Here is a 26,092-nt window from a genome sequence, read left to right as displayed (position 1 = left end):
TGTCAGTCATTTTCTTATAGTATTACACTGGATGTTCAAGGTCCACTATATGAGTGAGAACATGTGATACTCAGATCTTTGTTTCTGTGAGAGGTCACTCAGTATTATAGACTCTAGATTCATCCAGGTTGCTGCGAAATTCATGATTTTGTTCTTTTTTATGGCTATGTAGTATTCCATCAGGTATATGTACCACATTTTAAAAATCCAGTCCTTTTTTGATGGGCAGCATCGTTGCTTCCAGGTTCTTGCTATTGTGAACAATGCTGCGATAAACATACGTGTGCAGGTATCTTTTCTATAGAGTGATTTGAGTTCTTCAGGGTATATTCCCAGTAGGGGGATTGCGGGGTCATATGGGAGAGCAATATTTAGAGCTTTTAGGAACACCATGATGTTTTCCACAGAGGTTGAACTAGTTTGCACTCCCACCAACAGTGTAAAAGTGTTCCCTTTTCGCCACACCCTCTCCAGCAACTGTTATTTTTTGAGTTATTGATAATTGCCATTCTGACTGGAGTTAGGTGGTATCTCAGTGTGGTTTTGATTTGCATCTCCCTGATGATTAGTGAGGTTGAACACTTCTTCATGTGTCTGTTGGCTGCTCGGATGTCTTCCTTTGTGAAGTGTCTGTTCATATCTTTTGCCCATTTTATAATGGGGTTGTTTGTTTCCTTCTTTTCAGCATGTTTGAGTTCCTTGTAGATCCAAGATGTTAAGCCTTTGTCAGACCTGGAGTTGGCAAATACTTTTTCCCAGTCTGTAGGCAGTCTCTCTGCTCTCTTGATGGTTTCTTTGACTTTGCAGAAGCTTGTCAGTTTAATGAGGTCCCACTTGTGTATCTTCTCTCTTATGGCCTGTGGGTTTCAGGTTTTGTTCAGGAATTGGATGCCAGTTCCAATTTCCATGAAGGTATGTCCTCCATTTTCTAAGGGTTGGTAAATAAATCTTAATATATGAAATAGAACTTAAGGCAATACATTTTTTTTTTTTCAGTTGGAGTCTCTGTTGCCCAGGTTGGAGTGCAATGGCACGTTCATGGCCACTGCAGCCGCAACCTGCTGGGTGTAGGCAATCCTTCTGCCTCAGCCTTCCAAGTAGCTGGAACTACAGACGCATGCCCCCACACCTGGTTAGTTTTTGTGGTTTATTATAGAGATGCAGTCTCACCAAGTTTCCCAGGCTGGTCTCGAACCCCCAGGCATAGGCAATCCTCTCCCCTTGGCCTCCAAAAGTGCTGGGATTACAGGCTGAGCACTCGGCCAGAGGATAGTATATGATGATAAAAAGAACAAAGTACCAAGTTTCTTTTTTGTTGTTGCTGCATTGTTGTCTCACTCTGTTGCCCACGCTGGAGTGGAGTGGCATGTTCATAACTCGCTGCACCCTCAACTTTCTGGGCTTAGGCAATCCTCCCACTTCAGCCCCCTGAGTAGTTGGGACTACAGGCACGTGCCATCACACTCAGCTAATTTTTGTGTTTTTTCTTTGTTCAGGCGAGATCATATGTTGCCTAGGCTGGTCTCAAACTGTTGAACTCAAGCGATACTCTTACCTTGACCTCCCAAAGTGCTGGGAGTGCAGGCCTGAGCCACTACACCTGGCTGTTTCTTTAAATTAGTTATTCGTTCAACAAATACTTATCTGAGTTCCTGTGAAGCAGGAACTGTTCTAGGCACTGGAAATTTGCAAGAAAAATATACCCCTGATTTCATGGATCTTACTCTGTAGTACAGAACTCCTCAGTTGGTGTGCCAAGCAAATGCTATCTTTTTTTTTTTTAATGTCATGATGTGAAAAGATACATCATTAGGTGCATACAAATGCAGGCCTGTTAGAAACTTAGGCACTAAAGCGAAAGTTATTGAAAAATTAGAAAATAAATCACAATAAGTTACTGAAAGCTTAGAGATTGGTAACATTCTTCTGAGACTTTGTGATCCAAAATGCTGATATAGAATTGCTGCCGGGCCAAGCATGTTGGCTCAGCCTGTAATCCGAGCACTTCGGGAGGCCAAGGTGAGAGGATTACCTGAGCCTGGGGGTTCAAGACCAGCCTGGGCAACTTGGTGAGACCTCATCTCTACCATAAATCACAAAGACTAGCTGGGCATGCTAGTGTGGGCCTGAAGTTCCAGCTACTTGGAAGTCTAAGGTGGAAGGATCACTTAAGCCCAGTAGGTCAAGGCTGCAGTGGCAGTGAGCGTGTCACTGCACTGTAGCCTGGGTGACAAGAGTGAGACTCCATCTCAAAAAAAAAAAAAGTTTGCAACCTGATGCTCCCTCCCTGCCTTGGACCTTACAACTCCTAGTAATTCCTGTCACTCAAAGAAGCCAGTGCAAGTAAGACACAAAGCTTAAGCATCATAATTCCACAGTAAACTTATACATACATCTGACCTTTGCATACTTATCTGTGTCACCATTTCCATATTACAAATGTGTGTTTCCTGACAGTTTTCTCAGTTTCTGGGAACAGGTCTCATCCCTTTCTCAAAAGGAAATGCTCTGTGTCCTGGCGCTCATCTCTCCACTTCCACGGAGACCTTGATTCATCAACTTCCTGCCTTTCTCTTCTTAATCTTCACTCTTCCTCTTTTTCTGCTCCTTCTGAAACAGATGCTGGAAGTCCAATGTTCTCCCCTCGAAAAAAACAAAAACAAAAGACAAATGAAGAAACGTAACCTATATTCACTTTCCACCACCACCACACTTCATTGTTTTGAAGCAAATTCAAAATGTCTTATCATTTAAGCCATAGGTACTTTAGTATATATCTTTCCTGAAAAAAATAAAAACAAAACTCACCATTATGTCCCCAAAAGAAATACAGTATCATCAGATATCTAATTAGTGTTTCTATTTCATAAACTTCTGCTGTGTTCTGCACTATTGGTCTGTTAGGATTAGGATCCAAACAAGGGCCACACATCGTATTCAGTTAATTATGTGCCTCCTTTTTAGAATCAGTTACTTCTGTAATTGTTGGTTTATTCAGATTTTCTTTCTTCTTCAATTAGTCTTGATAATAACTATTTAAATAAAATATGAATGCAAGTTTTCAACATCATTAGTATAAAGTTTTTATACCATTTCTACAATTTTTCATCCTTAAAATTGTCTACTTTTTTGGTTCCTCACATTATTTGTACCTCTTCTTTTTCACTTTTGAGCAGTCTTATAGTTTGTTAATATAAAAATGATTTATTAATTTTTTCCTAGAATCATCTGTTGGTTTTGCTAATCATCTCTATTTCATTTTGTTTTGTTTTCTATTTCTACTCTTCATTATTTTATTTTTCTTTATTTCTTTCAGTTACACCTTGTCCTTTTCCTAACTTCCTCAGTAATGCTTAACTAATATGAGCAGTTCTTGTTCTTTCGTAAATGCATTTAAAGCTGTAAATTCCCTTTTTAAGTTTCTGCTAATTTTTTTCTAACCTGGGAGTGGTTTAGGAGTATGGTTTTTACTTTCCAAACATATGCAATTTTTAAAGAATATCTTTTTATTGTGCTGTGTGACATAGAGTCTTTGGAATTATGAACACTTGCTTTGTTACCTGGTTGCAGTCAATATTTATAAATTTATAAATATATAAGCTTATTCTTTGTTGTGGGCAGAATTTAGTGTACCCATTTTGTCAAGCCATCATATCTTTTCCCATAAAATGTTGAAAGTTTCTTTTTTTTTTAGTTGGAGTTTCACTCCATCTCAGGCTGGAGTACAGTGGCACACTCATGGCCATCCCAGTGTTGACTTGCTGGGCTCAGGCGATCCTTCCGCCTCAGCCTTCCAAGTAGCTGGAACTATAGGCATGCACCACCACGCCTGGCTAAGTTTTTAGTTATTGTGGAGAGGAGGTCTCACCAAGTTGCCCAGGCTGGTCTTGAACCCGCAGGCTCAGGCAATCCACTTGCCTCGGCCACAGCAAAGTGCTGGGATTACAGGCTGAGCCACCTAACCCAGCTGAAAGTTTCTCTGGTAAATTTTTTTTTTTTTTTTTACTAATTTTTGCCTGCGTGATCTATCAATATCTGAGTGAAGTTTTTATAAATCTCATACTGACTTATGCATTTGTCAGTTTCCCCTGTAACTGTCCATTGTTCCTTGTTTGTTTTTTGAGACAGATTTTCACTTTGTTGCCCAAGCTGGAGTGCAATGGACTGATCACGGCTCACTGCAGCCTCAATTTTCTGGGTTCAGGCAATCCTCCCATCTCAGCCCCCCCAAGTAGTTGTTGTAGTATGTGTTGGTATATGTAATTTTGTGTTCTGTTTTGTTAGAGTCCCTCTTCCGGTCCCTCAGTGTGACTAAACATTAAACTCCATAACACTTGGCTCTGTCCCTGCTTGTAGGTTTGGGAGTAGAAGTGAGGGAGTTCACAGTCTTCGTTTTCGGAGAGAAATAAGAGGCAAGATGGTCTGAGAGACACAGAGATAGCATAGGAGACTTGGGAGGGTATGTGGGTTGTTCAGAATAGTCACCGTGGCAATGAGAGGAGAACTGGCTAAGAACAGCAAAAATACTTCCAAGAGCCCACCAGAATTTGTCTTTTTATTCCCATCCCCCTCAATTTTGGCCATCCAGGTATAGGGGCAGAGATAGTACACATTTCAGATTGGGGTTTCAGGATAATAGAAAGAGGGGGATTTAGTATTGAGGGAAATAGCAGAGAGAGGTTGAAGGGTTGCATCACGGAGTCAAGACTGCTGGGGACGTGGTGGAGCCACTAGTCAGTCTCACTCTGGGTAAAGCAAGGGTGAAAGGTTTGTTGGGACTGGACGGTAGATGCACAATAGTCTTAAAATAATCAAGACTCGGAGAGTTGAGTGTTACAGTGAACATTTATTCCAGAGAAAGATGGAAAGATGCAAGATCCAGAGGTGTTAACTGAGGAAATCTAGAAGAGGAAATAACAAGGAGGTAGAGGAAGTCTATTTGCATATGCAATAGGACTCAGTGGACAGGAAGTTTGGGAAGGTGAGTTGAAGTTAACTTGAGGAAGGTTTGTAGGCCAGAGAAGACAAGGGTGTCTGTTTTTTGGGGTTTTTTTTGAGTTGGAGTCTCACTGTCGCCCAGACTGGAGTGCAGTGGCCGCTCCCAGCCACCGCAGCCTCGCCTGCTGGGCCCCAACGATCCTTCTGCCTCAGCCTTCCGAGTAGCTGGAATTACAGGCGTGCGCTACCACGCCCGGCTAATTTTTGATTTATTGTAGAGATGAGGTCTTGCCAAGTTGCCCAGGCAGGTCATGAAAGGGTATCTGTATAATGTTTTACACTTGACTCCTTTTGTAGTAGGTGTCAGGTTGAAAGAAGGTATGTTTGCTCTGTGTTTTTTAGTATAGTTTTTGTGTAGTAACTAAAATACAGAGCCGCACACCAGTGCTGCCCTGGTTTTGTGAGTACCTTCTTCATTATGGTCTTTATATCCTTTTTTTTTCTTTTTCAGAGGTGAGAAAGCAGGACTTTATTCAGAAGACAAAACAAGTTCCCAAGCGGGAGGGGACCTGAAAGTGGGTTGCCCCTTATATCATTTTTACCCTTATCTATGTCTCACAGAGAAATAGCAGCAACCCATTAGACAAGTGAGCAAATAAGAAACAAGACCTTTAATACAATGACTTGATGCATTTACCTGTTGCCTAGTTTACTTAGTCACCAGTTGATGTGATGGAATCACAATTAAGAAAAAATTTAAAAGTTTTTTGTGTTATTTCTTACTCATGTACACCAAGAAATTTCCCCCAATCCCTATAAAGCTGTTACCTCATGGGTACCTCAGGGTACCTTCCTTCTATTCCCTTATAGCAAAAACAGAGTGGAGTCTCATTATCCAAAGACAGTCTGATATGCTTCTAGAATACTGAGTTGTTCTAGGAGTGCTTACATCATATTTCGATAATCTTTACTCAGTTGATAAACTAGTTGGGTTATGGTCCTCCTTTGATAAAATGCCAACCATTAAATTTTAAAAATTAGAACAATGTTGAGTACCATTCAGAAGGAGCTAGAGAAACGCTAAGTACTTCTGTGGATTCTGAGTATATCTTCCATGTAGAGTTTTTTCTCATGTCTGTAGGACCTTCAGTGATCAGAGATAAATATGCACATAAGTAGGTATATTATTTTCAAAGACATTAAAAATATTTTAATGCCTATATTGGTATCTGATTAATAATCTGTATATTCCTGTTATCTGTCAATTGCTTTCACAACTGGACTCAGTTTGAAGAAGAATAATTAAGATACTGGCAAAATATTATTCTAATATGTCTGCTTTGGTTTTTTTTTTTGAGTTGGAGTCTCACTCTGTTGCCCAGGTTGAAGTACAGGGGCATGCTCACAGCTACTGCAGCCTTGACCTGCTGGGCTCAGGCGATCCTTCCACTTCAGCCTTCCAAGTAGCTGGAACTACAAGCACGAGCCACCACGCCCAGCTAATCTGTTGATTTATTGTTGAGTCGGGGTCTTGCCAAGTTGCCCAGGCTGGTCTCTAACCCTTAGGCTCAGGCAGTCCTCTCACCTCTGCCTCTCAAAGTGTTGAGATTATAGGTGTGAGCACTACACGTGACTTGTTTTAAGTTTTTAAGGGAGAAATTTTTTTTAATTGGAAACTTTTTTCCTGGTCTTGAAAAATCTAACTCTGTGGGCAATCCACTATGATGGTAACATGTTCTTGTAGTTAAATGTTTTGAGTTAGATGCTAAATTAAATTTGTTATAATTATTTCACATTCACAGAATGTCCCTGGCTGCTTATTGTGTCATCTGTTGCAGAAGAATAGGAACCTCTACTCGCCTGCCCAGAAGTGACACTTACTGGAGAGATATCAGTGAGTACAGCTTAAACAGCAACATTTTTTGTAGAAACTATGATAGCATTGTGCTTATGTTTCCAGGGTGGGCCACAGAAACTTATTTGACCCATGATTAAGCCTCAGATTCGTTTATGTCTTTCTGTCCTAATGGTCTACCCCAGATAGGAAGGACCAGAGTCGTGCATACTCCTTTTTCTTGGAAATTCCTTTCCTTCCCTACTTTTCCAGTCAAATTTCATATTCATCCTTCTAAATACTTTAAAAAATAACCTTATTCCCATTCAGCAGATATTTGTTAAGCTCCTGTAAAACAAGATTCCAAGCTCCTGTTTTAGGTTCTGGGAATCTTAGTGCTGAGGGAAGACGAGGCCCTTGCCCTGCTGGGGCCTGAGCTGTGTGTCTGATCTACTTGCCACGCTGGAGCCTTGCTTTCCTCTGGAAAGCTTTCCCTGATGCCCTAGGCCACATTAGATCTGTCACTCATCAGTTCACAGAGTCAATATAGATCTTGGTTAATTATCTGACTTCCCCCATATGCTGTAAACTCTGTGAGGGCAGTGTTTTGTCTTGTTTACCATTATATCATAGATATCTTTTATTATTTATTTTTTATTTTTTTTGAGTTGGAGTTTCACTCTGTCATCCAGACTGGAGTGCAGTGGCCGTTCCCGGCCACCGCAGCCTCAACCTGCTGGGCTCCGGCAGTCCTTCCGCCTCAGCCTTCCAAGTAGCTGGAATTACAGGTGCACGCTACCATGCCCGGCTGATTTTTTGATTTATTGTAGAGATGAGGTCTCGCTGCCCAGGCGGGTCTCGAACCCACGGGCTCAGGCAATCCACTCACCTCAGCCTCCCAAAGGCGCGGGATTACAGGCTGAGCCACTGAACCCGGCTATCTTTTATTATTATACATGGTATATAATAGGTGGTCAAATAGTATTTGTGGAATGAAAGAATGAAATACTTACTCTCTTTGAGGATTACTTCTTTTATTTGTAAAATAAATCTGATTGACTTCGATCATCTTTTATTCATTTGACAATAAATAAAAGCATTTACTGACCATCTACTATGTGCCAAGTACTATTATAGGCCTTTAGGAGACAATATTAAGTCCATGTCCTTATGAAGTTTCTTTTTGATTTTTTTTTGAGTCAGAGTCTCACTCTGTCGCCTATGCTGGAGTGTAGTGGCACACTCATGGCCACCACAGCCTGGACCTGCTGGGCTCAGGTGATCCTTCCACCTCGGCCTTCCAAGTAGCTGGAACTACAGGCATGTGCCACCATGCCCGGCTAATTTTTTGATTTATTGTAGAGATGAGATCTCACCAAGTTGCCCAGGCTGGTCTCGAACTCCTGAGCTCAGGTAATCCTATCGCCTCAGCCTCCCAAAGTGCTGGGATTACAGGCTTGAGCCACTTACATGACTTCTTTTTGATCTTGAAGACAGATCTGTTTTTAAGACAGATCCTTTTCATTTAGAAAATCCTGATTCTGTATTTTAAATACAAAAAGATAATTAGGGACAAATATCTTCTTGGCAGCGTAAGCTGAAACTCTGAACAAAGGACTGCTTTTATATATCCGATAATTATGGGTTAAATATAGATTTTGTGGGCTGGCCCTAGTACCTAATCATCATGGGTAATATGTCAGTTAATGTTGTGCTCAGTGCATGCAACAGAAACTTGATTGCAGTGGCCTGTGCTAGTAAGGTTTTTATTCTTTTTACATAATAAGTCATGATAAAGACAATTGACTGAGCATAGTGGCTCCCACCTGCAATTCTAGCACTTTGGGAGGATCGTTTGAGGCCAAGAGTTCAAGAGCAGTCTGGGCAACATAATGAGACCCAGTCTCTAAAAAAAAAAAAAAAAGATTAAAAAGACATAGTTAAGGGCAGGAATTGCAGCTTAGTAATCTTCTTATCTTCTTGCTCCATTGTCTTTATTGTCCTCATAGTCACATGATGGTTGCTGAATCCCTGGACATCAAGAACGCAGAGGGCCAAAAATTATCTTATGAGGCTTTGCTTTTTTTATTTGGGGTGGGATTCCTCCCTATGAATGTCCATCTATACCTGATTGACTACAGCTGTTTTGCACAGTTAACCCTAGCTGCAGAGTTATCTAGGGATTTTAATGTTTTTAGGTGGTAATTAGGCTGTGCTAGTGAGGATTAAGAGGCATGTGTATTGGATAGGCAACTGACAGTGTCTGCCAGTAGGATTTTAAAAAATGTTTTATGTATGTATGTGTATGTGTACATTTATTTATATATATGTGTGTGTGTGTGTGTGTGTGTGTGTGTTTGTGTGTGTGTGTTTGTGTTTGTGTGTATATAGTTTGTTTTTGGTTTTTTTGAGTCAGAGTCTCACTCTGTTGCCAGACTGGACTGCAGTGGCATAGTTACAGCAATCCCAGCGTCAACCTACTGGGCTCTGGTGATCCTTCTGCGTCAGCCTTCCAAATAGCTGGGACTACAAGTGCATGCTACCACACCCAGCTAATTTGTTTGATTTGTTGTAGAGATGAGGTCTCGCCAAGTTGCCCAGTTGGTCTTGCGGGCTCAGGCAATTCATTCGCCTCAGCCTCCGAAAGTGCTGGGATTACAGGCTGAGCCACTGAGTCTGGCCTGCTTATTTGTTTTTAAGAGACAGGATCTTGCTCTGTCACCCAGGCTGGAGTGTAATGGCAGAATCATAGCTCACTGTAACCTCAAACTCTTGGGCAGAAGTAATCCTCCCATCTCAAGCTCTTGGGCTCAAGTGATCCTCCCACCTCAGCCTCCCAAGTAACTAGGACTACAAGCATGTGCCATCATGCCTGGCTAAGTTTTTTATTTTTTGTAGAATTTGGTCTTGCTATGTTGCCCAGATTGGTTTCAAACTCCTGAACTCAAGCAATTTACCTGCCTTAGACTTCCAGGATACCAGGATATAGGTGTGAGCCACTGTGCCCAGCTGAATTTTTTTTACTGTTAAAAAATGTTTTTAAGGCCGGGCTCGGTGGCTCAGCCTGTAATCCCAGAACTTTGGGAGGCCAAGGTGAGTGGATTGCCTGAGCCCATGGGTTCGAGACTCACCTGGGCAACTTGACGAGACCTCATCTCTATAACAAATCAAAAAATTAGCCAGGCATGGTAGCGCGCGCCTGTAGTTTCAGCTACTTGGAAGGCTGAGGCGGAAGGATCGCCGGAGCCCAGCAGGTTGAGGCTGCGGTGGCCAGAAGCGGCCACTGCACTCCAGTCTGGATGACAGAGTGAGACTCCAACTCAAAAAAAAAAAAAAAATGTTTTTAAAGTTGCAAACAAAAATTTATAAATAAACTTATAGAATGTATTCTGTATTTTGAATCAGGCTACCCACATACAACACTTAGCTACCAATTATAACATGATTACTTAGGGAAACGGCATTTCATGTCACCACTTGACAACAAAACCCCTCAGTATAGTCCTGGAAGTGATGGGAAGAGCTCTCCCCATCCCTTTATATAATCGGTTGTCAACTAAAGGAATCAGAAGGGAAGTGAGCTGCCTAGAACCAGCTTTCGGTGGAAGCAGTGTAGTGCTAGCCACATGACAGTTGTGGGACAGGGACTAGGGTCTCCAGGGACTTGGTGGTGGGGGATGTAAGAACTGGAGGTGGAGGAAGGGGAGGTTGATAGGAACTGCCCTCAGTAGGAATTATATTTTTGTGCTCAGTGATTACTGATTTGTTTGTTTGTATCTGAGGGTAGGAAGCCATATACTGATAGCAACTGATTATAGTTATAGAAAAATATCAATAGTTTCTTACCTGATAATATATGATACAGAGACTTACACTGTTACCTATTTCCTGCCACACTTTTAAAAATGAAATTCATCACATTGACTTTTTCTTTTTTTTTTTTTTTTTTTAAGGAAATATAATAAAGTTTACTGGATCCCTTATTTTAGGGTAAGTTGTCAACTGTGAACCATTACTTGACTTCGTTATACTACTATAACGAAATCTACTACTACTACTTTGAAATCTCAGTGGAAGTGATGGACAGGTGGCATGGGGTAGTCAATGGTGTAGATGTTGGAGTTAGACGGGTGGATGTGATGGCCACTCGGGTGCTGTTCTGGTCTGGTTTCTTCACCTTCTGAGGATGTCTTCTCTTGGAGCCACGTGTGCACTTGGATCCTGCCTACCTGGCACGCTGTTGGGGGATGAGCCCTGCGCATACACTGCAGGCACCACTTAGCTTTTACGCACTAGTCACATGTTGGGTTGGGTTCTAGACTGCGCGAAGGAGGACAAAATCGATGACAGTCAAACTTACTTTTGAAAATCCCTTAAATCACCATAAAGCTGTCATGAAAGGAAATTGAGGCTGACCGAGAAAACCGTCAGGCTGATGTCTTCCATCTTATGCTCCTCAGAGGTGCATGCAAAGTGAGTGGACTGATCCTCTTTCTGCAAATTGCCATTTTCATTCTCTTTTTTCACTTTTCTTTTTTTGGCGGTGGGGGAGGGGGATAAGCTTAAGTGCCACTCTGCTGTATTTGGTTTTTGTTTGCTTGTTTGTTTGTTTTGAGTTGGAGTCTTACTCTGTTGCCCAGGCTGGAGGGCAGTGACATACTCACAGCCACCCCCCAGCATTGACCTGCTGGGCTCCAGCGATCCTTCCACCTCAGCCTTCCAAGTAGCCAGAACTACAGGTGCCTGCTACCACACCTGGCTAATTTTTGATTTATTGTAGAGATGGGGTCTCGCCAAGTTGCCTGGGTTGGTCTCAAACCTGCGGGCTCAGGCAACCCACTCCCCTTGGACTCCCAAAGTGCTGGGATTACAGGCTGAGCCACCGATCCCGGCCCTGCTGTATTTGTTAATACTTTTCTCACTAGTACAAAGATAAAATCATAGTGGGAATCTGCTGGGGGAGGGGGAAGGCACACCTCATCAACAAGGGTACCTGAATATTCAACATTTGTATACCTAACCCTGAATTGTATCACACATCATTTTTTTTTTTCTTGAGTTGGAGTCTCACTCTGTTGCCCAGACTGGAGTACAGTGGCACGCTCCCGGCCACCGCAACCTCGACCTGCTGGGCTCCGGCGATCCTTCTGCCTCAGCCTTCCAAGTAGCTGGGACTACAGGCACGCGCTACCATGCCTGACTAATTTTTGATTTATTGTAGAGATGAGGTCTTGCTAAGTTGCCCGGGCGGGTCTTGAACCCGTGGGGTCAGGCAGTCCACTCACCTTGGCCTCCCAAAGCGCTGGGATTACAGGCTGAGCCACTGAGCCCGGCCATATACCACACATCTTTAAAATAAAAATAATTTTTAAAAAGCTGAAAAAAAAAGATAAAATTAGCTCTTAGATTATAAAATGATAAAGAAGATATATTTGGCATTTTAGCCAGATGCATACATTTCTCCATTGTAACGTAAGGCAAAACATATTTAGTTGATTTTTCCCTTTGACTCATTCTGGGCAGAGGATAAATTTACATATACCCTTTTCTGTAATGCAGTTTGACTAGATCACAGTTATATTCAGGAATATAGTGAAAATTAATCACAATTTTTTGTAAAGAATTTTGACTTTTGGCTGGGCTCAGTGGCTTAGCCTGTAATCTCAGCACTTTGGGAAGCCGAGGTGAGTGGATTGCCTGAGCCCACAGGTTCGAGACCAGCCCTGGCAACTTGGCAAGACCTCGTCTCTACAATAAATCAAAAATTAGCTGGGCATGATAGCACGCTGCGCCTGAAGTTCCGGCTACTTGGAAGGCTGAGGCAGAAGGATCGCCAGAGCTCAGCAGGTCAACACTGGGGTGGCCATGAGTATGCCACTACCCTGCAGCCTGGGCGACAGAGTGAGACTCCAACTAAAAAAAAAAAAAATAGAATTTTGACTTTCGTGGAAAACATGATAAAAGTACAGAATACATCTGCTCCCTTTGGCTGTTAAGATAAATCAAGAAGAATGCAGAGGATTCTATAGCATTTTCTGTAGCAGAGGATTTTCTGTGTTCGTTGGTTTCTGGCCAGTGGTTGAACTTTCTGTCTCACCTACTTCCTTTAGGGTAGAAACCAAAGGTCAAGAAAAGGTATAGCATAACAATACGGCTAAGCTCTGAATCCAGACGGAGTGCAGTCTTTGTGTCTGGATTTAGGAAGTGTGTAAATCAATCTGATTAGAAAAAAAATCTTCATGTTGGTATGGACAACAAAGAACATTTAGCAATTAACTTTATGTATTGCTCTTAGAAAAGGAGAAACTTTCTTGTGCTGGTAATGGAGTACACACTGGCTAATCTTTTTGGAAAAAGTTTGACATTAGCAAGTAAAGCTGAACAATATTCGTACTGTCTGAAATTGTGTAATCCTACTTCTAGATATGTACCCTTGAGAAGTATATACATGTAGACACAATAGAGATGTATAAGATGTATAACAGCAAAGTTTGTAATAGACTCAAACTAGAAATGCCCTAAATTTTCACTATATTCTATGAGCGAGTGAATGAATAAGTGTGGAAGACCCATACAGTGGGTGAGCTGCATAATATGAAAACATAAATATAGGAACCATATTTACTTGCAACAGCACGGATGAATCCCACAAACACAAGGCTGAACAAAATAATCCATAGAGTGTGATTCCACTCCTATGAATCTCAAAAATAGGCAGAACTAAGCTCTGTTGTTTAAGGATGCATATATGTAGTCAAACTTTAAAGAAAAGTAAGGCGCCAAGTGTGGTGGCTCATGCCTCTAATCCCAGCACTTTGGGAGGCCAAAGTGAGAGAATTGCCTGAGCCCATGGATTCAAGACCAGCCTGGGCAACTTGGCGAGACCTCATCTCTACAATAAAAAAAAAAAATTAGCTGGGCATAGTGGCACATGCTTGTGGTTCTAGCTACTTGGAAGGCTGAGGAGGAAGGATCGCCTGAGCCCAGCAGGTCGAGGCTGTGGTGGCCATGAACGTTCCACTGCCCTCCAGCCTGGGTGGCAGAGTGAGACTCTGACTCAAAAAATGAAAAGTAAAAAAAAAAAAAAGTAAGGACATTATTATGATAAATATCAGAATAATAGTTGCCTGTAGAAATGAGAGAACAGATGTGTATCGGGGAGGGATACACAGTGGACTTCTGGGGTACCTTTAATGTTCTGTTTGTTGTCTTGTATGATTATGTAGCTATTTATGGTTTTTCATTAAATTGAGATGTATACATATATACACATATATATACAGTCGTTTGTGGTTTAATGACAGGGATACAGTTTGAGAAATTTATTGTTAGGTGATTGTGTCATTGTGTGAACACCATAGAGAAAACTTACATAAACCTAAGTGGTCTAGCCTGCTACACACCCAGGCTATATGCTATAGCCTATTGCTCCTAGGCTATACACCTGTACAGCATGGAATATTGTAGGTAGTTATAACGTGATGGTAAGTATTTGTGTGTCTAAACATATATATAAACAAAGAAAAGATACAGTAAAAATACAGTATAAATGATAAAAAATAGTCCACCTGTATAGAGCGCTTTCCTTGAATGGAGTTTACAGGACTGGGTGTCACTACAGGTGAGTGAGTGAGGGAGTCAGTGGTGAATGAACGTGAAGGCCTAAGACATTACTGTCTACTACTGTAGACTTTATAAACACTGCACACTTAGGCTACACTAATTTGTTGTTGTTGATGTTTTTTCCAGAGATGGAGTCTCACTGTGTTGTCCAGGTTGGCCTTAAACTCTGAGGTTTATGCAATCCTTCTGCCTCAGCCTCCTGACTAGCTGGGAATAACAGGCACATGTCACCACACCCAGCTAGGTTCATTTATTGTTGAATAAAGAAGATATTGTCTTATAAATAAAGTGTAGCTGGGCATGGTGGTACATGTCTATGGCCCCAGCTAGTCAAGAGGCTGAGGCGGGAGGATTACATGAATTCAGGAATTTGAGGCAAGCCTGGGCAACATAGCAAGACCCTGCTTCTAAAAATAAATTAAGTCCTAATTTTTAACAGTAAATTGACCTTAGTTTACTATAACTTTTTAACTTTATAAGCTTAAAAATTTTTTAACCTTTGACTCTTTTGTAATAACACACTATATAGCTATACAAAAATATTTTCCTTCTTTATATCCTTGTTCTATAAACATTTTCCTATTACAAAAAAAATTTTTTTGAGACAGAGTCTCACTGTTTTGCCCAGGCTGGAGTGTGGTATTCACAGGCACCATCATGGCACACTATAGCTTTGAACTCCAGGGTGCAAGTGGAGCTTCTACCTCAGCCTCCCAATTTGGAACTGTAGGCCTTACCACTGTGCCCAGCAAAAACAAACAAATGAACAAAAAATACCCATATATACACACATGCACACGTATGTGCATGTGTGTGTGTATGTGTGTGAATATATGTGAGGAGGGACCAAAAACCCAGAATTATATTTTTGGAGGGTGGGCCCCTTGTACAGGATTCCCCTACTAGGTAAGTGTTCTAAGAACCCATTCACATCAGGGTACCAGCTGGCATTCTTGTGAGAGACTGTGTTTGGCTTCAGTGATTTTTTTTTTTTTTTTGAGATTGTTTCAGTGCGTTTGCCCATAATTAATGATTTACAGGAGCACCTGCCCACATCGTGCTTTAGCAGTTTTTGACTAAAAAGGGCATGACACATGTGCCCTACCCTCCCTATTCATCCAGTCTTGCTCCAAGCAGCTTTTTTTTGTTTCCCTGAATGAAAAAAAACCCTTAAAGGGAAATGTTTTGCCAGCGTGGAAGAGGTGAAACAAAAAAATGGCAGAAGCACTAAAAGGCATCAAAATTAATGAGTTCAAAAACTGTTTTGAATGGTGGAAAAAGTGTCTCAATAGGTATATTGCATCAAACGGAGAGTACTTCGGAGGTGACTGAAGATTAAACATGTAAGAATAAATACACAGTTTTTTATAAACAAATTCCATTTTTTGGAGTTCCCCCTTGTATATTTATTTTTAAAATATTTTTGTTTAAAACTGAGATACAAAGACAGTAGCCTATGCTTACAGAGGGTCAGGCCATCAATATCACCATCTTCCACCTCCATATCTTGTCCCACTGGAAGGTCTTCAGGGACAGTGACATGGAGCTGTCAGCTCCTATGATAACAATACTTTCTTCTAGTACCTTCTGCAGGATCTGCCTGAGGCTTTTACAGTGTTTTTGTTTTAAGTAGCAGGAGTGTACTCTAAACAATAAAAAGTTTAGAAATTCACAAACCAATGACATCATCATTTATTCTCATCATTAAACTATACATAGTTGTATATGCTGTACTTTTATACAACTGGCAGTGCAGTAGTCTTGTTTACACCACCACACACACACACACACACACACACACACACACACACACGAGTAATGCGTTGCACCACGACATTAAGATGGCTACTGCATCACTAGGCGTAGGAATTTGTCCCATTGCCCAGGGTGGAGTGCAGTGATACACTCATGGCCACCCCAGCGTCAACCTGCTGTGCTCCGGCGATCCTTCTGCCTCAGCCTTCCAAGTAGCTGGAACTATAGGTGTGCACTACCATGCCCAGCTAATTTTTTTGATTTATTATAGAGATGAGGTCTTGCCAAGTTGCCCAGGCTGGTCTGGAACACCTGGGCCCAGGCAATCCTCTCGCCTTGGCCTCCCAAAGTGCTGGGATTGCAGGCTTGAGCGACCGTGCCCGGCCAGCTTCAGTATACTCTTAAGACACCACCATTGTATATGAAGTCTGTCCTTGACCAAAAATCATTATGTGGTGCATGATTGTGTAAGTATGTTATATGCATAGTACTGTATATATGTTATATTTTCCAGTGAAAAAGAAAGATGTTCACCATGAAAGGTTTAATAAGAAAGAGTAGCTCTTGTGTTATATTTAGTTCATGTGTTTATGATGAACTTTCTGTTTCTTTTTCAGAGGTTCCTTATTTCTTACATATGAAGTTCTGGCCCTGAAGAAGTCTTTGACATTAGATACACAAGTGGTGGAAAGAGAAAAAATGAAGTCCTATATATATGTGCACACATTTTCATTAGATGAAAGAGAAAATCATGGTAAGTTTAGCAAAGTAATCATATCTTTGTGAAAAGTAGAAGCTAGCTATTGAATTTAAGATTGAGTCTATTTGAAACACAGTATTGGTAAGATAGATTTAGCTAACTCTACAAATCACCAAACTTGTGAGAACCAAGTTCCTAAAGAATTAATTGAAGACCAAATTTTGGAGTTAGGTATTTAACCCAGGTTTTCAACTCTTCTAGAACTGAATGAAATGAAGTATGTTGGCTTTTTTAGTCCAAGCCTGGAATTCTACATCTTAGTGGGACTGTCAGTTTAGAGGCTGGCCCTCAGTGTGGCAAGTACAAAAACATGATTTTGTTACTTAGCTCAGGGACACTTATGCTTTAAGGGATTTATTCAAGCAAACTAAACTCATGAGATGGATTCATAAATATGAATACCAACTCATTTATTATAAATCCCTGTCACAAAGGCTGGAACACCTGTCTTTACTAGTTAGGACATGCTACTTCTCAACATTTAGGGTGCATGGAAGTCTCATTAGTGATCATATGGTTGCTTGGTGAACATGAACTTTTAGTCACCACACTTAGAGCCACCTGTTTCTATTCACCAGCCAGGATGTGCCTGTTAACCCATGATGCTCCCTGAATGGGTGGGGCTGTTTCCCCCTCTGAGCTGTGTGTATCCCTACTTCATCCTGTTGGTATTTATTGTTATATCACATACCTGTGTTTTAATGTGCTTTTATGGTGTGCTTATAATTTCAATTGCATAGATAATTATTATAGCTTATAATTTGCCTATGCATTGAGGCTTAATCTCATAGTAAGTTATCTGCAAATTTCATTTTGAGGTGGCCTCATCATCAGGGACATTTGCCTGGATGTTGCTAATCTAATGTTGTCTATGAGGGTTGTGACTAGCTTTAGTTAGATAGTGGTTTTATTTTGTTGTGTTTTCACTTTTTCCCTGATGTGAACAGTGACCTTACTTTGGAATCTAGACCTCTGTGTTCCCATAAAGACTTTAGTTGCATTGATAGTGACAATAAATTGACAGAGATACCATTAAATTTTTTTTTTTCTGAGTTAAGGTCTCACTCTGTTGCTCAGACTGGAGTGCAGTAGCACAAACATGGCTCACTACAGCCTTGACCTCTTAGGCTCAGGCGACCCTTTTGCCTCGGCCTCCTGAGTAACTAAACTACAGGCACGTGCCACCACAGTGTTAAATATTTGTATTTTTTGTAAAGATGAGGTCTTGCTATGTTGCCCAGGCTGGTCTCGAACTCCTAGGCTCAAGTTATCCTCCTGCCCGGGCCTCCCAGAGTGCTTAGATTACAGGTGTGAGCCACCATACCCAGCCAAAGATGCTATTTTATATTTTCTTGGTGAAAGCATTTGGAGTTTAGTTTATACATTTCCTCTTTGAAATATTGGAGTACAGCCGTGCTCGGTGGCTCAGCCTGTAATCCCGCGCCTTTGGAAGGCTGAGGTGAGTGGATTGCCTGAGCCCACGGGTTCGAGACCCACTTGGGCAACCTGGCAAGACCTCATCTCTACAGTAAATCAAAAATCAACCGGGCGTGGTAGCGCGCCTGTAATTCCGGCTACTCGGAAGGCTGAGGCTGAAGGATTGCCGGAGCCCAGCAGGTCGAGGCTGCGGTGGCCGGGAGCGGCCACTGCCCTCCAGTCTGGGCGACAGAGTGAGACTCCAGCTCAAAAAAAAAAAAGAAAGAAATATTGGAGCACAGCATTAAGAATACATACTTGTTTTTATTTAAGTTTGTAATCATTTTAGGGATTGCCTGCCAGGCAAGAAAAGAGCTTCACAAAGCAGTCAGAAAAGTATTGGCAACATCAGCCAAGGTGTTACGGAATCCCTTTGCTGGTAAGTACCAAATATTTAACATGGAATCCTTATCAGTAATCTGAAAGTCATTGGAATGATCAATCTGAGGTTTTTTTGTTTATTTCCTATACTAATGTTTTTTGTAGCTATGGAAAATTAATTGCATACATTATTCTCTTGGAATATGTTCAATTTCAAGGACTTAATGCTCTGGACAGTTTTTTCCTACCTTAGATAATGGTAAATAAATGCTGAGATGAAATATACCCTATTCTTTTGATGAATATTTCCTAATTTTATGTTTGTTAGAAAACCACTGCCATGCCTTCTCATAATGAGAGTAGTACATCAAAAAATGTAGATTTCGGCTGGGTTTGGTGGCTCAGCCTGCAATCCCAGCACTTTGGGAGGCTGAGGTGAGTGGATTGCCTGAGCCCGTGGGTTCAAGACCAGCCCAGGCAACTTGGCAAGACCTCGTCTCTACAATAAATCAAAAATTAGCTGGGCATAGTAACACATGCCTATAGTTCTCAAAAATCAGCCGGGTGTGGTAGCACGCCTGTAATTCCGGCTACTCGGAAGACTGAGGCAGAAGGATTGCCTGAGCCTAGCAGGTTGACACAGGGGTGGCCATGAGCATACCACTACACTCCAGCCTAGGTGACAGAGGGAGACTCCAACTAAAAAAAAAAAAAAAAAGATTTCACATTTAGACTAATCTACAATATGGAGCTAGCTATAAAAGAGTTTACCTCAAGCCAAGCATGGTGGCTCATGCTTGTAATCCCAGCACTTTGGGAGCCTGAGGCAGAAGGATTGCTTGAGTTCAAGAATTCAAGAACAGCTTGGGCAACATAGTGAAAAAATAAAAAAATTATCATCTCTACAAAAAATAAAAAAATTAGCTGGACATGGTAGCATGCTCTGTAGTCCCAGCTGCTGGCGTGACTGAGGTAGGGGGATCACTTGAGCTCAAAAGGTCAAGGCTGCGATGAGCCATGATTGCTGAGCTACCCCCAACCTCTCTAAAAAAATAAATAAATAAAAGAGCTTATCTCATCTCTTTTATTTTATTTATTTTATTTTTCAAATGAAGATGTATTTTTGTTAATTTTTTTTTAGTTGGAATCTCACTCCGTTGCCTAGGCTGTAGTACAGTGGCACGCTCAAGGCCACACCAGCATTGACCTGCTGGGCTCAGGTGATCCTTCCACATCAACCTTCCAAGTAGCTGGAACTACAGGCGTGCACTACCATGCCCAACTAATTAATTATTTTTAAACTTATAATTGACATAATAATTATACACATTTATGGGGTACAGTGTGATGGTACAATGAATGCATGTATACACTAGATAATGAACAAAGTGGAGTCTTACCATAGTCATTACTTTAAACATTCATCATTTCTTGTGATGACAACATTCAACCTCATCTCTTTTAAAAGTTGGCATCATGAAAAAGAAAATATGATAAAGCTTTCTAGAATTCAAAGAGACTTTATCAAATCATGGTTTTACAAAATAGCTTTAAAGATATTTTTTGAACAAATTAGGGAAACTTGAATATGGAGTTAGACTGAACTTTAGAAGTTTTTTATTGTTCTTGGGTGTGATAATAGCATTGAGATTGTATAAGAGAATGCAGGCTTAGTCTTAGGAGATGCAGGTTGCACTATGAAAATAAAGTGTCATTTTGTCTGCAACTTCCTTTCAAATAGCTTAGAAAAAAATCACATATGTATAAATGAAGAAACTATGCAGAACAATGACAGTTATTGAACATAGGTGTGATAGGTATGTGTGTTAATGTATCTTTCTTTTATTTTTCCATATATTTTTTATTTTTTTTCAAAATAAAAAGTTATGTTAGTTGGGGGGGAGAAGAAAAAAATGGCTACATGGTGAAAGGCACCAGAAGATGCAACAAAAACACACACATAATACTCATAATAAAAGAAAGCGATAGTACTGTGAACAAATATGTCAGTCATGGTCAATACCTGTATGGCTTTAACTCTCCAGTTATAGGATTCAGATATTTATAAGTTACCATGTTAATTATAAAAGTGAGGATAAGAGTGTTGTCTGTCTTCACTGTTCATATGGCCCCAATTTTGTTTTCTCTTTTTGCAAAGACCCTTTTAGTACAGTTGACATAGAAGACCATGAGTGTGCTGTGTGGCTGCTCCTGAGGAAGAGCAAGTCGAATGACATTGTCGCGCGCCTGGAGGCTGTGCAGGAGATGTCGGAGGCCCATCACTGGCGTGGTAATGAGGCCATGCGGGACAGGTGGCACCATGCCAGCTAACTCTTGGTTTATGAGAAGGGAAGGGAATGAGACTGAGGGAGGAACAGAATTCAGGCAATCTTTTTTATTTTAGTTTATTTTTGGAGTCAGGGTCTCACTCTGTTTTACAGGCTGGAGTGCAGTGGCACAATCACAGCTCATTGCATTCTCGACTTCCTGGGCTCAGGCGATCCTTCTGCCTCAGCCTCCTGAGTAGCTGGGCCTACAGGTGTGTGCCACTACACATGCCCAGCTTATTTTCTGATTTTTTTTTTTTTTTGTAGAGATAAGGTCTTGCTATGTTGCTCAGGCTGGTCTCAAATTCCTGGGCTCAAGCAATTCTCTAGTCTCAACCTCCCAAAGTGCTGGGATTACAGGCATGAGCCACCACACGCAGCCCAGGTGATCTTAATATATGTAAAAAGTATTTTTAAAAATTTAAGAAGAAGCTTCAGCTACCATACTCAGCCTGGACTAAACTATAATTTGTTAGTGGAGTCATCTTGTAAAAATGGGCAAACAACAGAAAAAAATAGTTTTCTCAAAGAAAAATTTAATCTCAGAATAAAGTCTTTATGCTGGGTACAGTGGCTCTCGCCTATAAGCCCAGCACTTTGGAAGGCTGAAGTAGAAGAATTGCTTGAGGACAGGAGTTTGAGACCAGCTTGGCCAACAAAGTGAGACCCTGTCCCTATAAAAAATAGAAATATTAGCTGGGTGTGCAGCTATAGTCCCAGCTACTTGGGAGACTGAGGCAGGAGGATTACTTGAGTCTAGGAGTTTGAGGCTGTGATGAGCTAGGATCTCGTCACTGCACTCCAGCCTGAGCACCACAGAGTGAAATTCTGTCTCAAAAAGAGTAAAGTTTTTGCCTTCCTACAAGTTAATTTGTTGGTTGATGACTACAATTAAAATAATTTACAATATAAGTATAAGCTCACTTAATGTTAGTGGAGATTTAGAATAAAACTATTTTTCAAAATCTGCCTTCCATGGCTCCATTCCAGACTTACTAATCAGAGAAATCAGAAGAGGCGGCCTAGTACGTAGATTTTGAAAAAGTTTGCAATGTGATCCTGAAGTACCCAGGTTATGAGCTGCCATTATTGAAGAGAATGTCTGCTTCTGTGGCTAAAATTTTGGTTTTGATACGTAAAGAATGGCATGTTTAACTCAAAGCACTGCCATCTGGAATCTCAGACTAAATAGTCATGGATATCATGAATACTAAAGCACTGTGCCATCACCACAGAACAGGAGACTCAAATGCAACCTCATGTGTTTTGAGTAGTGATCAAAACAGCTTTTGAATGCTGGAGTTATTTAAAAATAAGTTAAATTGGTTTTGATTCACCAGTTTTCACATTTGAGCTTCATTTTTTCCAAAAAGTTAGGCCATAACTTTGTCCCCAAATATATGTTGAGGAGGCCCTGAGAGCAGTTGTGGAAATGTATCTAGCATACAGGTATTAAAAATGTTGGTGCACTTGTAAAAAACACTTCAGGAATGTTGTATTGCCAGTTTGTAGAGCAGTTTAAAAATTAGAGTGCTGCCAGGCACAGTGGCTCAAGCCTGTAATCCCAGCACTGTGGGAGGCCAAGGTGAGAGGATTGCCTGAATCCAGGGGTTTGAGACCAACCTGGGCAACTTGGCGAGACCTCATCTCTACGATAAATTTAAAAAAAAATTAGCTGGGCATGGTGGCACGTGCTTATGGTTCCTGCTACTTGGAAGGCTGAGGCAGAAGGATCTCCTGAGCCCAGCAGGATGAGGCTGCGGTGGCCGTGAATGTGCCACTGCACTCCAGCCTGGGCTACAGAGTGAGACTCCAACTCCATAAATGAATGAATGACTGAATGAATGAATAAATAAATAAATAAATAAATTAGAGTGCTAATCACCTTTCTCCTCTCTGATGGAATTGACTTAAAAAAAAAATTAGAGTGCTTTCAGGTAGTTTGTTCATTTAATCCTCGTGACAACTATAAGCCAATCTGGGTATTAACAGAAGATATACTTTTCCAATAGATTACCAGTATAGGATAATTGCTCAGGCCTGTGACTCAAGAACTCTTATTGGTTTGGCACGAAGCAAAGAGAGTGATCTCCGCTTTTTTCTACCACCTCCTCCTTTGCCATGTTTAAAAGAAGTAAGTGAATAATCCAGAAAGTGAAAAACAGGTTAATATATCATCTTTGTTTTTGGTTTAAAATACACTTTCGAACAATAGTTGTTGGCTACTTTTTACAAGCAGGTAAACGAGAATGTAAAACTGAAATCATAGTTTTAATACAGAGATTTGGTTCCTCAGGAGATGCTGTTCCTCTTACGTTCTTTTCTGCCTTTGAAGATTGGGAGTCTCTGTAAACCGCTGGTAACTTCATAGCATATCGTCATCCATGAGTTGATCCCTTCAGCGTGTGCTGTAGATCAGGTTTTCTTGATCTCAATACTCTTTACATTTTGGGCTGAATAATTCCTGTTGTAGGAGGCTATTCTGTGTGTAGTAGGATGCTGAGCAGTATCCCTGGACACTACTTCCTAGATGCCGGGAGCACCCCCAGTTGTAACAATAAAAAATGTCCCCAGATATTGCTAAATATTTCCTGATGGGAGTGGAGGGAAAACAGCCTTGGCTGAGAACCACTGCCATAGATTTAAAACATGCTGCTTCAAGTACCTTTCCAAGACTAGAGCATGAAACTCAGAAAACTTCTGTGTAGCAGTCAGTTTTTGAAAAATAGAAAAATGAATATGCCGTTTATTAATTATTAGGGAAAATGAGATAGTAGTGAGTTCTGGATTTTAAAAGCAATAGAAAGGGTGTTATACTTAATTTTGAATCAAGATGTCAAGATGTTACTCAAGGGCAAAACTTGAGAGTTACATTTTATAATAGGTCTCTCAGTTTGAAGTAACACATGAAAGTAAAGGATTCAAGATTAGGTAATTGTTTATTTACCTGGGTAGGTGACTGGTTTCGGTACTGAAAGGACTAATTTATTTCTGCTAATATGTATGTATATAGAGATATATATGTATGTTTTGACTTTGCTTCTTTGGTTGTACTTGGTTGTTGAGTTTATTTATGAAGAATTATTTTCCTTTTATTTCAGGATTCTTCCACTGAGGAAGAACTTAGACAGTTGCTGGCTTCTTTACCACAAACAGAGCTAGATGAGTGTATCCAGTATTTTACGTCTTTGGCTCTTAGCGAAAGCAGTCAGAGTCTAGCTGCCCAGAAGGTAAGCTCATTTATATTTTTGAGTGCCTGCTCTTTCCAAGATACTGTGCCAGGGACTAGCACTTAGAACCTTAGAATGATCATTCACTCAGTAACTGAGTAAACATACTGACTTCTGGTAGTGTGCCATGTCCTGGGCTGGGCGTCAAGGATGACAAGGAGGCAAGGAAATAAGCAGTCAGAGTGTGTAGGAGAGATCAGGTTACTTCAAGAGCCCTTCACTCTGTTTAAGAGGTCATTTACAGCTTCACAGGATTTAACTCTTAAACTGTATCTTAAAGAAACGAATAGGGCTGGGATGGAGGCTCACAACTGTAATCCCAGTGCTGTGGGAGGCCAGGGAAGGAGGATTGCTTGAGCCCAGGAGTTCCAGGTTGCATCACTGTAATTCTTCCTCGGTGACAGTGAGAATGAGACCCTGCCTATTAAAAAAAAAATAGATAGTAGACGGGCTCAGTGGCTCAGCCTGTAATCCCAGCACTTTGGAAGGCTGAGGTGAGTGGATTGCCTGGAAGGCTAAGGCGGAAGGATAGCCAGAGCCCAGCAGGTTGAGGTTGCGGTGGCTAGGAGCATGCCACTGCACTCCAGTCTGGGCAACAGAGTGAGACTCCAACTCAAAAAAAAAAAAAAAAAAAGCACAGTAATGTGCAGTTTTAGCTATCAGCTATATGCTGATGATGCCTGAACTGATATCTCTAGCCCTATGTTCTAACATAAGCTTTAGACCTGATTATTTAACCTGCTACTTGATGTCTCTCCTAGGATCCCAAACTTAAAAAACAGGTCAAACCTACCTCACTCCACAAAACTCTTCCTACCTCAGTCTTTCCATCTCATGACTGGCACAGTAGCCACCGAGTGGCTACGGTGAGGGATAAAAATCCCTTTGGCGGGGCGGAGGCCCACTGGCAGTTCCCATCCTCACCCCTTGCTTACCCTTCTGCTCTGTGTTCTGCCTTTAGTTCTGGCACTCAGGAGTTTCCCTATATTTCTTCGTTTTCCTTAGAACTTGGTTATGTGTTAAGACAGTTGTTATTGTATTTTGTCAAGCATTCCTACGTGTTTTGGTGGGCAGGGTCAGTAGAAGCCAGGTTCTCCATCTTGCTAGATCCCGAAGGCTTCCTCATCACAACCCATTACCCCTCAGTGAGGTCACCCAGTGAGCTCTCCTTACCACCTCTTCAGTTCCATTGTCTCAGGGCAGCTGGCATGATTCTTTTAAAAATATCAGATCTAGTCACACCCCTGCTCAAAGCTCTCCAAATGGCTTCCCATCACATGTTAAATTCAAGCCTTTTGCTGTTTATCCTCAAGGCATAGACAGACCCTATCTACAGTGTGGCTGCACCCAAGGATAGTGTCCCTAGGCATGGTGTCTGGAGGTGATGCCCCCAGGGATGGTGCCCCTAGGGTTGGTGCCTCAGGCATAGTGCCCCCCAAGGATAGTGTCTCAGGATGGTGCCTGCAGGGATGGTGCCCCCAGGGGTGATTTCTGTCAGTGGTGACCCAGAGATGGTGCCCCCAGAATGTGCTGAGATCAGCAGGAAGTTTCCAGTAGGTGCAGTTACATGATGTAAAGTTTGTTTAGTGGCAAAGGGTGTGAAAAGTGACAGAGACCCCACCACAGGCCTGGAGAGCAGACTGTGCTTGACTGTAGGCAGAGTCTCATCAGAGCTCTCAGTGCTACACAGGGGTTGCTCAACTGCTTAAGTTATCCTCCTCTGGAGTGAGGTGGCCTTCAGATGATCACTGTGAAAGAAATTTCCAGGTTCCCTCCCCTGCTTCCCTTCCTCCTGCTGTTTTAGTTGTGGGCCCATCCCCTAGATCTA

At 41.4% G+C, this 26,092-nt stretch overlaps 1 protein-coding gene across 1 annotated transcript in view; it reads left to right on the top strand.

Moving 5' to 3' along the window:
* SERAC1 (serine active site containing 1) overlaps positions 1-26,092 on the top strand; it is a 75,271-nt gene that overhangs the window by 18,401 nt on the left and 30,778 nt on the right. The window contains exons 2-8 of the mRNA XM_008072416.2: positions 6,741-6,832; positions 10,726-10,762; positions 16,768-16,904; positions 18,676-18,765; positions 20,866-20,997; positions 23,047-23,168; positions 24,136-24,264. Of these exons, the coding sequence (XP_008070607.1) occupies positions 6,742-6,832; positions 10,726-10,762; positions 16,768-16,904; positions 18,676-18,765; positions 20,866-20,997; positions 23,047-23,168; positions 24,136-24,264 (738 nt within the window). The 5' untranslated portion in view covers position 6,741. The remainder of the gene's footprint in view (positions 1-6,740; positions 6,833-10,725; positions 10,763-16,767; positions 16,905-18,675; positions 18,766-20,865; positions 20,998-23,046; positions 23,169-24,135; positions 24,265-26,092) is intronic.

Source organism: Carlito syrichta, unplaced genomic scaffold, assembly GCF_000164805.1.
Source record: "Carlito syrichta isolate Samal-C Ts95f unplaced genomic scaffold, Tarsius_syrichta-2.0.1 Scaffold315163, whole genome shotgun sequence".
Taxonomy (NCBI): domain Eukaryota; kingdom Metazoa; phylum Chordata; class Mammalia; order Primates; family Tarsiidae; genus Carlito; species Carlito syrichta.
This window is presented reverse-complemented; position numbering and strand designations above follow the sequence as displayed.